This window comes from Schistocerca piceifrons, chromosome 9 (genome assembly GCF_021461385.2).
Source record: "Schistocerca piceifrons isolate TAMUIC-IGC-003096 chromosome 9, iqSchPice1.1, whole genome shotgun sequence".
Lineage (NCBI taxonomy): Eukaryota > Metazoa > Arthropoda > Insecta > Orthoptera > Acrididae > Schistocerca > Schistocerca piceifrons.
In genome coordinates this window covers 182,618,986-182,635,125 of record NC_060146.1, presented here as the reverse complement: position 1 = coordinate 182,635,125, position 16,140 = coordinate 182,618,986, and the positions used below count along the sequence as shown (strand labels likewise).

Here is a 16,140-nt window from a genome sequence, read left to right as displayed (position 1 = left end):
CACAACACGACGACATCTACAAACACGCCACACTCACTCACAAGCCAAACTCCGCGCCATGATGACGTCACACACAACACCCTTACGTCACGGGTCAAAGCCGATGCGTGGGATCGGACGCTTCTGTCGACCCGAACTTGGGGAAATAATACTATATTTTTCTGGAAAGAACTTGGGGATAATAGCAGACCATGACTTGGACTGAACTGTACACTCAACTGCAGTCTGTAAGAAGATGTGGTCGTCACTTCATTCACTACAGAAATGTAAAAGAATTGTTTTCTCTCGAGTTTAAAATGAAACTCAAAAAGTCGCTAATAGTCCCTCTACTTGATTACGGCAGCCCTATTCTCCAAGAAATTGCTTATGAGAGCTCATGCAGGCTGGCGCTGAATGCTTGTGTTCGATTCATCACTTCTGCCAACGGAAAATTATCACAGCTATGTGCAAACAAGAATGGAGTTTATCATAGACTGGGTTGACTCTATGTATTGTCATTCATTGCCCTCCCTCTTATTTAACAGTAACTCGTACACTACTCGTTACCAACAAAGTAAAATCCTCTCACTTCCTCTCACTGCCATGTTATCTAAACCATTTTCTGTGTTAGGAAACCGACATTCGAACGATCTCCCACAAAATATCGGAAAATTAAATTCCTTTGAAATTTCAAAAGACAGTTTATGGTCCTCCTCTTATCACAATAACTATATCTTCCACACAATTGTCTGCTGCTCACTCTCTTCAGCTCTCCGTTAAAAACCACTCTTCCATCCCCATTATTTACAGAGTTCTCTATTTAAAGTCTGTTATTTCTTAACAGCCATTGTCATCAACATCTCAATCTTATCCTCTTTTTTTCACTGTCCCTTGCAATTCTGCTAACACTAAACATCGCTTCAAATGAGTTTAGCTAATTAATATTTTCAAAATGTCCTCTGTTATTATTACTAATGCAAATTACTGCCATTGAGATTGCTATTTAATACATCAGTATGCGACCAGTGTTGTAGGGGTAGCGTCTTTGACTGATCATTAAAACGCCCCCAGTTCGAAACCTGCCACCGCGTAAGTTTTGATTAATAATCAGCGTTGACGACCGAAGACTTCCGGCATAAGAAGTCACCCTCATTCTGCCAACGGCCTTGTCAGATAGGGTCACTCTCTTGCCCTTTGGGTGGGAAACTGCCCCTAATGGTGGAAGAATCAGCATGATCAATGGCATGAGAATGCAGAAGGTAATGGGAACCACTGCATTAAAGACACATAACTTATATCCCAAGACATTTGGCCTGTAAATAAGAAAGTGTCATGATGATCTCTCCATTGTCAAAAGATTCCGGAATGCTCCCCATTTGGATCTCCGGGAGGGGACTGCCAAGGGGGGAGGTGAACAAAAGAAAAATATTGGATAATCAACGAAACTATAACGTCCTACGAGTCGAATCGTGGAATGTCAGAAGCTTGAACGTGGTAGGGAAGCTAGAAGATCCACAAAGGCAAATTATAAGACTCAATCTAGATATAGTAAGGGTCAATGAAGTGAAGTGGAAAGAAGACAAGAATTTCTGGTCAGACGAATATAGGGTAATATCAAAAGCAGCAGAAAATGGTGTAACGGGAGCAGGATTCGTTATGAATAGGAAGGTAGGGCAGAGAGTGTGTTGCTGTGAACAGCTCAGTGGTAGGGTTATTCTTATCAGAATCGACAGCAAACCAACACTGACAACGACAGCTCAGGTATACATGCCAACGTCGCAAGCTGAAGATGAACAGATAGAGAAAGTATATACTGATATAAAAAGGATAACACAATATGCAAAGGGAGATGAAAGTCTAATAGTCTTGGGGGACTAGATTGCAGTTGCAGGGGGAGGAGTAGAAGGAAATGTTACAGGAGAATATGTCCTTGGCTCAAGGAATGAGAGAGGAGAAAGACTAATTGAGTTCTGTAGTAAATTTCAGTTAGTAATAGCGACTACTCTGTTCAAGCATCACAAGAGGAGGAGGTGTACTTGGAAAAGGACGGGTGATACGAGAAGATTTCAATTAGATTACATGGTCAGCCAGAGATTTCGAAATCAGATTATTGATTGTAAGGCGTACCAAGGAGCAGATATATACTCAGATCACAATGTAGAAGTGATAAAGAGTAGGCTGAAGTTTAAGAGATTATCCAGGAAAAATCGATATGCAAAGAAATGGGATACGGAAGTACTAAGAAATACCGACATACGTTTAAGTTCTCTAAGGCTGTAGATACAGCAATAAAGTATAATACAGTAGGCAGTACAGTTAAGGAGGAATGGACATCTCTAAGAATGGCCATCACAGAAGCTGGAAAGAAAAACGTAGGTACAAAAAAGGTAACCGCACAGAAACCATGAGTAAAAATGGTTCAAATGGCTCTGAGCACTATTGGACTTAACATCTGAGGTCATCAGTCCCCTAGACCTTAGAACTACTTAAACCTAACTAACCTAAGGACATCTACCACATCCACGCCCGAGGCAGGATTCGAACCTGCGATCGTAGCGGTCGCGTGGTTCCAGACTGTAGCGCCTAGAAGCGCTCGGCCACTCCGGCCGGCAAACCATAGATAACAGAAGAAGTACTTCAGGTGATCGATGAAAGAAGGTAGTACAAAAGTGTTCCGGGAAAGTCAGGAATACAGGAGTACAAGTCGCTGAGGAATGAAATAAACAAGAGGTGCATGGAAGGTAAAACGAAATGGCTGCATGAAAAATATGAAGAAATCGAAAAGGAAATGATTGATGGAAGGAGTGACTCAGCATATAAGAAAGTCAGGACAACCTTCGGAGAAATTAAAACCAAGGGTGGTAACAGAGGAGAGAGCGGATAGGTGGAATGAGTACATTAAAGGCCTTTATGAGGGGGAAGATTTGTCTGATGTTGTAGGAGAAGAAACGGTAATCGATTCGGAAGAGATAGGAGATACAGTATTAGAACCTGAATTTGAGAGAGCTTTGGAGGACTTAAGATCAAATAAGGGAGAAGGGATCGATAACATTCTATCAGAATTCCTAGAATCATTAGGGGAAGTGGCTACAAAACGACTATTCACGTTGGTGTGTTGGCAATGAACTGTCTGACTTTCGAAAAAATATCATCCACATAATTCCGAAGACGGCAAGAGCTGACATGTGCGAGAATTTTCGCACAGTCAGCTTAAATTGGAAAAGAAAATTAAGGATGTGTTAGATGGCGATCAGTTTGGCTTTAGTTAAGGTGTAGGCACCAGAGAGGCAATTCTGACGTTGCGGTTGATAATGGAAGCAAGATTAAAGAAAAATCAGGACACGTTCATAGGATCTGTCGAACTGGAAAAAGCGTTCGTCAATGTAAAATGGTGAAAGATGTTCGAAATTCTGAGAAAGGTAGGGTTAAGGTATAGGGAGAGAGGGGTCATATACAATAACTACAAGAGCCAAGAGGGAATAATAAGAGTGGACGACCAAGAACGAAATGCTCGGATTAAAAATTGTGAAAGACAGGGATGTAGTCTTCCGCCCCTACTGTTCAATCTGTACTTCGAAGAAGCAATGATGGAAATAAAAGAGTGGAATTATAATTCAAGGTGAATTGCTATGCTGAGTGAAAGTGAAGAAGAATTACATGACCTGATGAATGGAATGGTCAGTCTAATGAGCACAGAATATGGATTGAGAGTGAATCGATGAAAGACGAAAGCAAAGAGAAGTAGCAGAAATGAGGACAGCGAGAAACTTAACATCAGGATCGACGGTCACGAAGTAGGTGAAGTTACGGAATTCTGTTATCTAGGCAACAAAATAAGCAATGTCGGATGTAGCAAGGAGGATATCAAAAGCGGACTAGCACTGGCAGAAAGGGCATTCCTGGCCAAGAGAAGTCTACTAATATCAAACTTAGGGCTTAATTTGAGAAAGAAATTGCTGAGAATATACGTTTCGAGCACAGCATTGTATTGTATTGAAACATGGACTGCGGGAAAACCGGAACAGAAGAGAATCGAAGCATTTGAGATGTGGTGCTATAGGCGAATGTTGAAAAATAGGTGAACTGATAAGGTAAGGAATGAGGAGGTTCTACGCAGAGCTGGCTAAGAAAGTAATATGTGGAAAACAATGACAAAGAGATGGGACAGGATGATGGGACATCTGTTAAGACATCAGTGAGTCACTTCCATAGTACTAGAGAGAGTTGAAAATGGAAAAAACTATAGAGGATGACAAAGACGGAATACATCCAGCATATAATTGGGGACGTTGGTTGCAAGTGCTACTCTGAGATGAAGAGGTTAGCACAGGAGAGAAATTCCTGGCGAGCGGCATCAAACTAGTCAGACGACTGATGACTCAAAAAGAAAAAAAGAGAAAATGTTATACATTTGGTATCTGTTGTTCATAGCGAGATTGTTATAATGGTTGTTATGTTGTTTTCTGTAGGTTGGTTCAAATGGCTCTGAGCACTATGAGACTTAACATCTGAGGTAATCAGTCTCCTACAACTTAGAACTACTTAACTCTAACTAAGGACATCACGCACATCCATGCCCGAGGCAGGATTCGAACCTGCGACCGTAGCGGTCGCGTGGTTCCAGACTGAAGCGCCTAGAACCGCTCGGCCACACCGGCCGGCTTTTCTTTAAGTGATTGTATAACAACCCATTTTGGTATAAATAGAAGAAATGGCGGTAAACCCCTAAGAAGGGGCCTTATGGCCCCATCTGGTTAGGCTAAATACGCAATAAAGAAGACAAGTTTGCAGATAATAGCAGTAAAACATTAAAAGCGATCCAGAACCAGGAAACGCATGCTGTTTTTTCATGTGTTCGTACTAAGTCTAAACCCAACGCAAAAAAGAGACTGACCACTCAGTTTCTTGATATTCACCCCTTATTGTGTGCAAAATTGTAGCATTGGATGAGAAAAATGGAACAATTATTTCGAGAAAAGAAGGAAGGCGGAATGAAAGGAAAGATAAGAAACTGAATGGAAGAATCAGTGAAATGAAAGCTTGAAACAGAAAAAGAAGCAGGAAAATGAGAAGTAGCATTATACCAAAACAATACACCAACTGCGACCTGGAGAAACAAAGAAAAGAAAAGGTAGAAGAAACCTTTCTCAATGGCTGCGGAAAGAGCTTTCAAGATGGTTGAGTTCAGTGTGGACAGAATCAGCAATGAGGGCGAGAGGTGTGTTCTGATTGTGCAGGCTCAGGACCTTATATCTGTGATCAGTGCTGAAGCTTCAGAGTTGCGCAGTCTTAACTGCTCCGTGGGTAGTCTCAGACGACAAAACATCTAAGACCTCACATATGTAAACTTTAAAAATACTGTTAACACAAGTGATGTTTGTTAGACTTAAGTTTTCAAAAACTTGATAATGTTAGTCTGCTACATTAATTATATATTAACTAGGGTTTCATTTATTTTGAAATAAGATTGACTTTTCGTAGCAAAAAAATATATGAGGATTATTACCTGATTCTGCCTTATATAAACGGTAATAGGTGCCCAGCATGAACAAAATGAGTGACGATACCGCTATCTGCACAAGGCTCCATACCTGGATTTAAAACAAGAAAAAAGTACATTTGCATTCAACTGGTTTTAGATTGTGTTCGATGTATTGTAACGATAGATTTTTATTAAAAGATACTTTCTAGTTTATTAGTATTCATGATCCGTTTGTTTACTATATTATTTGTCTCCACAGAAAAGGTAAAATGCCCTATGAAAATGTAAATGAACATGCACTTTTCCCGTAGATCTGCGCTCTGCGCGTGGATATGAATAACAAATCAAATGCAAGGGCAGACAAGCAACTGGCGAACAACGTGGTTTCCAGTCTTCTTGAGATACCTGACAAACCATGGTACTCAGCAACAAGTGCGATTTAAGTAGGTAATACTTTGACTACTTTATTAAACTGCAATACTTGACCAAACTAGAAAATTTTCAAGCTGGTCCCAGGAGAGCAAAATGCCAACTTTCCCATCTCAGATATAAGGGTAAGTACAAGAATCGAGCTCCAGATACTTAAAATAGCAGTCAGTATGCTGTGGAATATTTTAATGGGCGGAGATTAAAATAATCCCTACGCCAGTAACAAAAATCTCCAGGGCAACCAAATATTTACTGATAGAGAGCTTTCTATGATACTTCTGTAACGACGTACAATAAAAGAATTGCACCAGCATGGCGATGCAAATTAAAACCAAATGCGGAAAAGATCCAGCACGTCCAGAAAAAACAGCCGTAATACAACATCCAGCATGTTGAGACATCATACATAAACAACCTATTATTGGACTGTTGACATTGCACTGCAGATCTGCACATGGCCGTCACAGGCCAAAATCGATACTCAGCTGATGTACATCTGCTGTCAAGCAATGGTGTTAAAGAAAATTAAAATCAACATTCCCTGGTTCACTGATTCTCTTTATTTCGACAATGACCTATTTCGTATTTCTATAATGTACTTGGTAACTTTAAATTTCTGGCTGTAATCAGTTGCAAAGTGTGGAAGTCACAGTATGTATGGCTAGAGAAAACGGATAATAGTTGAAGTGGGCTTGGCATAGTTCCTTCGTTCACCTTCAATGACGAATCATGGAATTCGATTCTATGGCAGTTCCTCAGTGCAGTTATCAGTAGTCATGGCAGTACTGGTGGCGCCTGTAAACTGGCAACACCACTTCCAGCTGCTCAGGATCTTCTTTCGTCATACAGAGTAAATGAAATGATAATTAAATCAAGACCCTAAGCTGCCGAGAGGCGTTGATATACATCAACGGGGACAGTTGAAAATGTATGCCCCGGTCGGGACTCGAACCGGCGATCTCCTGCTTACATGGCAGACGCTTGCACGCTCCCCGTGAGACCCACATTCCCAACTTGATGTCCACACACTACATTCGCAGTGCGCCTGCCCGTTACACTCATTACTCGCGGCAGAGGCATTGTCCGAACTCTTACGGGACTCGGTAAGATTGTCTTCATATACGGAGTAAAGGTAGGCTCCAAAAGCATTTACCCCTACTCCAAAAATTCACCAAAAAGCAATGAAACAGCACTTGTCTCACAAAACGGAATACTGTGACATCCTTCAAGTGAATGTGCTCTTCCTATACAATTGTAAATTGTTAGTATAGGACAGACTGTTTGTATACGGCAGACTTGTGATAGATGTAAATATGCAAGGGGAACTAAATTTCGCAGGTGATACAGCCTTTCTACCTGGTGTAAGAAGGGCTTCGGAGGACTTTGGGAAAGGACGGAAAGCAACACTTAACACAGAATATAAGTTGAGGGCAAACATAACAGAGACGGAGCTGATGAGTTGGAGGTGAAATAGCGAAGTTGTTAACACCAAATAGCGAATGGCGAAGTAGTGCAAGATGACTGATACACGTCTCCATTGTAGTTTGGAAGATTCGACAGGATCCCCAAAACAAAGAAAGCAGCCTTCCTTCAGTAAAATAGCTCTCTAGACGCAAGATAATAATACAGAACTGAGAAATCACAGTGCTCAAGTGCACATCTGGAAAGCGGGACAATGCAGAAATGAAACATGGATTGCTGTAAACCCTGAGAATTAGAACCTGCTAGCATTTGAAATCGAACGCTTTCGAATGATGTCAAAATTTCGATATGTAGCTAAACCTTTGGTGACATTAAAAGCAACGTGACATTAAAAGCAACGGTGGTAACATTAAGAGTGCAACGGGAATTCCACTGTTAAATGCAGAGGAGAGAGCAGATAGGTGGAAAGAATACATTGAAAGCCTCTATGAGGGTGAAGATTTGTCTGATGTGATAGAAGAAGAAACAGGAGTCGATTTAGAAGAGATAGGGGATCCAGTATTAGAATCGGAATTTAAACGAGCTTTGGAGGACTTACGGTCAAATAAGGCAGAAGGGATAGGTAAGATTCCATCAGAATTTCTAAAATCATTGGGGGAAGTGGCAACAAAACGACTATTCACGTTGGTGTGTAGAATATATGAGCCTGGAGACATACCATCTGACTTTCGGAATAGCATCATCCACACAATTCCGAAGACGGCAAGAGCTGACAAGTGCGAGAATTATCGCACAATCAGCTTAACAGCTCATGCATCGAAGCTGCTTACAAGAATAATATACAGAAGAATGAAAAAGAAAATTGAGAATGCCCTAGGTGACGATCAGTTTGGCTTTAGGAAAAGTAAAGGGACGAGAGAGGCAATTCTGACGTTACGGCTAATAATGGAAGCAAGGCTAAAGAAAAATCAAGACACGTTCATAGGCTTTATCGACCTGGAAAAAGCGTTCGACAGTATAAAATCGTGCAAGCTGTTCGAGATTCTGAAAAAAAGTAGGGGTAAGCTATAGGGAGAGACAAGTCATATACAATATGTACAACAACCAAGAGGGAATAATAAGAGTGGACGATCAAGAACGAAGTGCTCGTATTAAGAAGGGCGTAAGACAAGGCTGTAGCCTTTCCCCCCTACTCTTCAATCTGTACATCGAGGAAGCAATGATGGAAATAAAAGAAAGGTTCAGGAATGGAATTAAAATACGAGGTGAAAGGATATCAGTGATAAGATTCGCTGATGACATTGCTGTCCTGAGTGAAAGTGAAGAAGAATTAAATGATCTGCTGAATGGAATGAACAGTCTAATGAGTACACAGTATGGTTTGAGAGTAAGTGGGAGAAAGACGAAGGTAATGAGAAGTAGTGGAAATGAGAACAGCGAGACACTTAACATCAGGATTGATGGTCACAAAGTCAATGAAGTTAAGGAATTCTGCTACCTAGGCAGTAAAATAACCAATGACGGACGGAGCAAGGAGGACATCAAAAGCAGACTCACTATGGCAAAAAAGGCATTTCTGGCCAAGAGAAGTCTACTAATATCAAAAACCGGCCTTAATTTGAGGAAGAAATTTCTGAGGATGTACGTCTGGAGTACAGCATTGTATGGTAGTGAATCATGGACTGTGGGAAAACCGGAACAGAAGAGAATCGAAGCATTTGAGATGTGGTGCTATAGACGAATGTTGAAAATTAAGTGGACTGATAAGGTAAGGAATGAGGAAGTTCTACGCAGAATCGGAGAGGAAAGGAATATGTGGAAAACACTAATAAGGAGAAGGGACAGGATGACAGGACATGTGCTAAGACATGAGGGAATGACTTCCATGGTACTAGAGGGAGCTGTAGAGGGCAAAAACTGTAGAGGAAGACGGAGAGACGGAGATTGGAATACGTCAAGCAAATAATTGAGGACGTAGTTTGCAAGTGCTACTCTGAGATGTAGAGGTTAGCACAGGAAAGGAATTCGTGGCGGGCTGCATCAAACCAGTCAGTAGACTGATGAAAAAAAAAAAAAAAAAAAAAAAAAAAAATCTGCGGTAAGACAGAAACATAAATCGTTGGTGGAATATATACTATGGCATCCAGGAGTAGTTTGTCTGGCACTGGAAGATGCAGTAGAGAGGCATTTACAGTGAGGAGTGAAGAGTCTTGGGACAGCCATGTGCACAAATGAAAATGGCGGAAGATCCGCGTACACAACGTATAAAAGGGCAGTGCGTCGGTGGAGCTGTCATTTGTACTCAGGTAATTCATGTGAAAAAGTTTCTGACGCGAATATGGGCGCAGGACGCGATTTAACAAACTCTGAACGCAGAACGGTAGTTGGAGCTAGATACATGGGACATTCCATTTCGTAAATCGTTAGGGAATTCAGTATGCCAAGACCCACAGTGTCAAAAGAGTGCTGAGGATACCAAGTTTCAGGCGTTACCTCTCACCATGGAGAATGCAAAGTCCGACGGCACACAGATAAAGAATGTGAGCAGCGGCGTTTGCGTATGGTTGTCAATGCTAACAGACAAGCAGCAAATCAATGTGGGACGTACATCGAACGTATCTCTTGGGACAGTGCGGCGAAATTTGACGTTAATGGGTTATGGCAGCAGACGACTGATGCGAGTGCCTTTTCTGGCAGTACGACATCGCCTGTAGCTTCTCTCCTGGGCTCGTCAGTCTATCAGTTGGACTGAAAAAATAGTGGTCTGGTCAGATGGGTCCCCATCTTAGTTGGTAGGAGCTGATGGTAGGATTCAAATGTGGCGAAATACTAAATGTCTTTTTCCAAAGCTGTTTCACAGATGAAGACTGCACTAGTTCCTTCTCTAGATTGTCGCACAGATGACAAAATCGTAGATGTCGAAATACATGATAGAGGGGCAGAAAAACAATTAAAATCGCTCAAAAGAGGAAGGGCCGCTGCACCTGATGGGATACCAGTTCGTTTTTACACAGAGTACGCGAAGGAACTTGCACCCCCTTCTTGCAGCGATTTCAGGTGCGCCGCACGGGAGTGTCGTAGGACCGTCGCTATTCACAATATATATATAAATGACCTTGTTCACTGAGGCTTTTGCGGATGAGAGGTTGTAACAACGGAAAATTGTACTGAAATGCAAGAGAATCTGCAACGAATTGACGCATGGTGCAGGGAATGGCAATTGAATCTCAATGTAAAGTGTACTGTGCTGCGAACACACAGAAAGAAAGATCCTTTATCATTTAGCTACAATATAGCAGGTCAGCAACTGGAAGCAATTAATTCCATAAATAATCTGCGAGTAGGCATTAGGAGTGATTTAAAGTTGGATGATCATATGAAGTTGATCATCGGTAAAGCAGATCCCAGACTGAGATTCATTGGAGGAATTCTAAGGAAATGCAATCTGAAAGCAAAGGGAGTAGGTTACAGTACACTGCTTGAATACTGGTCATCAGGTTGGGATCCGTACCAGATAGGGTTGATAGAAGAGACAGAGAAGATCCAACGGGGAGCAGCGAAAGCGTTACGGATATGATAGATAAACTCCAGTGGAAGACTCTGCAAGAGAGACTCGCAGTAGCTCGGTACGGGCTTTTGTTGAAGTTTAGAGAACATACCTTCACTGAGGAGTCAAGCAGTATATTGCTCCCCCCTACGTATATCCATGAGGATAAAATCAGAGAGATTAGGGCCCACACAGAGGCATACCGACAATCTTTCTTTCCACGAACAGTACGAGACTGGAATAGGAGGGAGAACCGATAGAGGTACGGAAGGTACCCCTCGCCACTCACCGTCAGATGGCTTCCGGAGTATGGATGTAGATGTACGTGTAGATGGCGTAGACACCACAAATCCACGGGCCCAAGTTGGTAACAAGCTTGTGGTGGCTACATAATGGCGTGGACTGTGTTCACGTGAAATCGACCGGGTCTTCTGGTCCAACTGAAGCCATCATTGATTGGAAATATTTATAATCGGCTACCTGGACACCATTTGCAGACATTGACGGTCTTCCTGTTCCCAAACAACGATGGAAATTTTATGGATGACAACGCACCATGTTATCGTGCCTCGCGATTGGTTTCTTCAACATTCTGGCCAATTAGAGCGAATGATTTGGCCACGCAGATCATCCGACACGAATCCCATTCAACATTTATAGGACATAATCATGAGGTCAGTTCATGTCAAAATGCTACACTGTCAATAATTTCACAGTTATAGACGACTATAGAGGCAGCAAAGGCATGGCCTTGCCGCAGTCGATACACCGGTTCTCGCCAGATCACCGAAGTTAAGCACTGTCGGGCGTCGCCGGCACGTGTATGGATGACCATCCGGGCTGCCATGCGCTGTTGCCATTTTTCGGGGTGCACTCAGTTTCGTGATGCCAATTGAGGAGCTACTCGACCGAATAGAAGCGGCTCCGGTCAAAGAAAACCATCGTAAAGACCGGGAGAGCGGTGTGCTGACCACATGCCCCTCCTATTCGCATCCTCAGCCAAGGATGACACGGCGGTCGGATGGTCCCGTTGGGCCACTTGTGCCCTGAAGACGGAGCTCGCGCGCACAGAGGCAGCGCAGGTCAACATTTCTGCAGGAGACTTACAACGACTTGTTGGGTCCATGCCACGTCGAGGTGCAGAACTACACGAGTCAAAAAGATGTCTGACACGATATTAGCACGTATCCCATGACTCTTGTCGTCTCAGTGCACTACTCAGTTGACACCATGGAAAATGTACGATATAAAAGTTAAATTATAGAGTGTGGTGTGTGTAATAGTTATGTGAGAATGAAGGGGTTAGCAGAACTTAGGAAAATTCTGATGGCTTAAAAAATGATTTTAAGGTGAAACTGGAGATGAGGTCACTACTGAAGTACAGCACCTGGGTGAAGTAATCAATGCAAGGAAGTTGTAGTACTCTAGTCACTATCATTGCTTATTTTTTAATGTACTCACCAGAAACAGGACACCAGCGATCATGGCGCCCGTCTCGAGGGACAGTCCACAGCACCAATCGTTGAGAGCTACCACCTCTGCAACAGTGGTAGGTTTTTTGACTGGGAAATAGCTCTGTAACAAAGGTATGATTGGCACGTTTGATTCAGAGGCTTTAAGCACATGCAGGAATTAAATGGTCAGATAGTTATGAGACGTGATTGGCCGCACTGTGTCCACTGCACAAGCCTGGTACCTACAGGTGGACAGCTGACTGTGTAGTTTTCTTATTGTTACCGATCTATTACGACTTTTTTTTTCAAAATGAGAGATTTGGTGTGGAAGTACAAGTACTCTGCCACCCCTGTGTAGGCACAACACTAACTGAAAGATAATCTGCACTCCTTCTGGTAAATCTAACTTTGGTAAAGGAAGAATGGTTCAAATGGCTCTGAGCACTATGGGACTTAACATCTGAGGTCATCAGTCCCCTAGAACTTAGAACTACTTAAACCTAAGGACATCACACACACCCATGCCCGAGGCAGGATTCGAACCTGCGACCGTAGCGGTTACGCGGCTCCAGACTGTAGCGCCTAGAACCGCACGGCCACTCCGGCCGGCTATACAAAAGGAATAGGCTAATTTTCACATTTTGTAAGAGATGATATAAAATCAAAATAGTGTCTGTTTTTAATGCAAGTTGATCATTCAACAAAAAAAAAAAAAAATGGTTCAAATGGCTCTGAGCACTATGGGACTCAACTGCTGTGGTCATAAGTCCCCTAGAACTTTGAACTACTTAAACCTAACTAACCGAAGGACATCACACACATCCATACCCGAGGCAGGATTCGAACCTGCGACCGTAGCGGTCGTGCGGTTCCAGACTGTAGCGCCTTTAACCGCTCGGCCACTCCGGCCGGCGATCATTCAACAGATGTTTTGAATTTAAGTTGGAACGTGACGGAGTGGCAATAGCAAGATGTAATATAAGTATAAAATTTAGGAAGTCTTTTCTGAACACATTAGCCTAGAGTGTAGCCATTGACGGAAGTGTAGCGTGAATAATAATTCAGACAAGAAGAGAGTAGATTTTCAAATAGTACGCTAAAGGAGATGCTGGAGATGGGTAGATTGCACACTAATGAAGAGGTACTGAATCTATTTGCGGAGAAAAGAAATACGAAGGCGTGCGAAATGGTCTCTGAACTTTGTATGTGAAAACACATAAAGGGTTTTTAAATAAAATAAACTTTATTAAACCTACATCTTTATCGTTCATTTCTGTATATTTATTTCTCATCATATTCACCTAGGTGACGAACACTTTTCTCCCTAAGAAATACCGTCACTATGAATGTCTGACTATGCTGATGGAGTCACAACCTTAACTCTGCTTGCACCGTTTCGGCACTACCAAAGTGAAGTCCTTGGTGGTATTCTTGAAGTTCTGGGAACAGGTGACAGTCGTATGGGGCCATGTTTGGACTGTGTGCAGCACGATCTGTGACAGCGACAACCAAGGCACGGATTGTCGAAGATTTCGCAGTGCTCATGTGTGGTCTAGCATTGTCATGCTGAAGAAGAGGGAGTTTCATGTCTGGATAAAACCTTCGAATTCGCGCTTTTAGTTTTATAAGCTGTTTCTCAAGCACCGCCATAGTTACGTTACACGCAACAGTTCGAAGCCGCCTGGTAGCAGACGTTTGCAACTTGTCCCAACGAAGCGGGAAAGTCGGCCGAGTAATGTGCATGGTACGTAATATCTCTGCTGATACTGAGAAAAAAATGAGAAATACGAAGGTAGTATTTTTCATCTCGGCCCCGTACGTGTTTCAATTTGACTAAAAGGAGGAATCAGTAGATAGAATACTGAGGCATCAAAGAATTACCAGTTTGGTAATGGAAGGAAATGTGTGCTGTGGGGTGGGGGTAGAAATAAGGTATAAATGCCGGCCGCGGTGGTCTAGCGGTTCTAGGCGCTCAGGCCGGTACCGCGCGACTGCTACGGTCGCAGGTTCGAATCCTGCCTTGGGCATGGATGTGTGTGATGTCCCTAGGTTAGTTAGGTTTAAGTAGTTCTAAGTTCTAGGGGACTGATGACCACAGATGTTAAGTCGCATAGTGCTCAGAGCCATTTGAACCATTTAAGGTATCAATACGTAAACAGCTTGGGATGGATTTTGGTTACAGTGGTTCTGCAGAGGCCAAGAGGCTTCCACAGGATTTACTAGGGTGGAGAACTGCATGCTACCAGTCTTCGAACTGTATACTAAAAAAAAAAAAAAAAAAAAAAAAAACAAAAATTAAATAAATAAATAAAAAATAAAATATATATATATATATATATATATATATATATATATATATATATTTGCTCAGTCATACCGGAGTAACATATACTGTGACAATTTTGCCCTCCCACATGAACTCAGTTGACACCATAAAAAGGTAGAATATGAGAAGTACACTTTAGGGTGGTTTGGGTGTACTAATTGCTTAGGAATGAAACGGTTAGTAGAAGATAGGAAAAGATGGAACAGCATCCAACAAGTGGACAGGCTAGTGGCTTAAAAAGCGAGAGAAAAAGGTTTGTCCGGTAAAATTCGAGATGAGTACTGAAGTACAGAGCCTTGTTGAAGTTCTCAATGCAAGGAAGCTACAGTACTTTAAACGCTATCACAATTTATTTCATAATGTACTCACCAGACACATGAGAGCATCGATGATGGAGTCCTTCTTGAGGGAGAAACTACAGCAACAGTCTTCGGGAAGTCCCCTCTCTGCATCAGTGATTGGTTCTCTGACTGGAAAGTTGCTCTGTAACAAAGGGATGATGGTCACATTTCACTTAGAAGCTTGAAGCACGATCAGGAATTAATGGGCAAGTAGTTATGATCGACCACACTGATTACATTGCATGGAGAGCTGATTGTGGAGCTTTTTGTTGTTATCGATCTATGTGACATTAAAAGTGTACATGCTTTTTTTCTATTTGGGCAGGAAAATAACTGATAGATAGGATAGAGAGGATAAAAATTCAGAATGGCAATAGCAAGAGAATCATATCTGCAAAATATAAATTCGTTAACATCTAATGCAATTTTAAATTTAGAAAATATTTTCTTAGTGTACAAGCCTAGAGTGCAGCCACTGACGGAAGTGAAAAGTGGGTAATAAACAATTCGGACAAGAAGCGGATTGAAGATTTTGAAGTACAGTGCTAAAGGAAACGCCGGAGATGGGTAGATTGCATAATTAATGAATGGGTACAAAATCTAACTGGGGAGAAAGAAAATACTAGGGTATGCTGAACAGTATTGTCTCTGAATTTTGTACGTGAAATCCTATAACACTTTTAAAAATAAAACCAACTTTGTTCACAATCTACATGTTTATTCTTTTCGGCTACAAATTTAATTCTAAACATAGTCACCCTGGCGATGAACACATTTCTCTCAAAGGAAGACCATCACTGTAGAATGTTTGACTCTGTTGACGGAGCCACAAACTGATCTCTGCTTGCATCAGATGAGCACTATTAAAGTGAAGTCCTCGAAGGTATTATTTAAGTTCTGGAAACAGATGCAAGTTGGCCCAAGAGGGGCTGTATGGAGCATGATACGAGGGCTGTCCAGGAAGAAAGTTCCGATCAGTAGCGAAATGGAAACCACTGGGAAAATCCGGTAAAGCTTTGCACAGATGTGTCGGACATTGTCTCTTGTATGCCCGTCGATCGTGTCGCATCGCTCTTTTCAGTTTTGAGTGAACAGTGAGCACGTAAAGATGCGTATGGAATAGCGTCCCCCGCCAAGTATGAGGGCCTGGTTAGAGATTT

The 16,140-nt window shown here is 42.1% G+C and overlaps 1 protein-coding gene across 5 annotated transcripts in view; it reads right to left on the bottom strand.

Moving 5' to 3' along the window:
- Window positions 1–16,140, bottom strand: part of LOC124717141 — a 121,099-nt gene that overhangs the window by 58,644 nt on the left and 46,315 nt on the right. For all 5 annotated transcript variants that reach the window (XM_047243889.1, XM_047243892.1, XM_047243891.1 and 2 more), the window contains 3 exons: window positions 15,009–15,122; window positions 12,321–12,434; window positions 5,486–5,570 (listed from right to left, as the gene is read on the bottom strand). In XM_047243889.1, coding sequence (XP_047099845.1) covers window positions 5,486–5,570; window positions 12,321–12,434; window positions 15,009–15,122 — 313 coding nt within the window. The remainder of the gene's footprint in view (window positions 1–5,485; window positions 5,571–12,320; window positions 12,435–15,008; window positions 15,123–16,140) is intronic.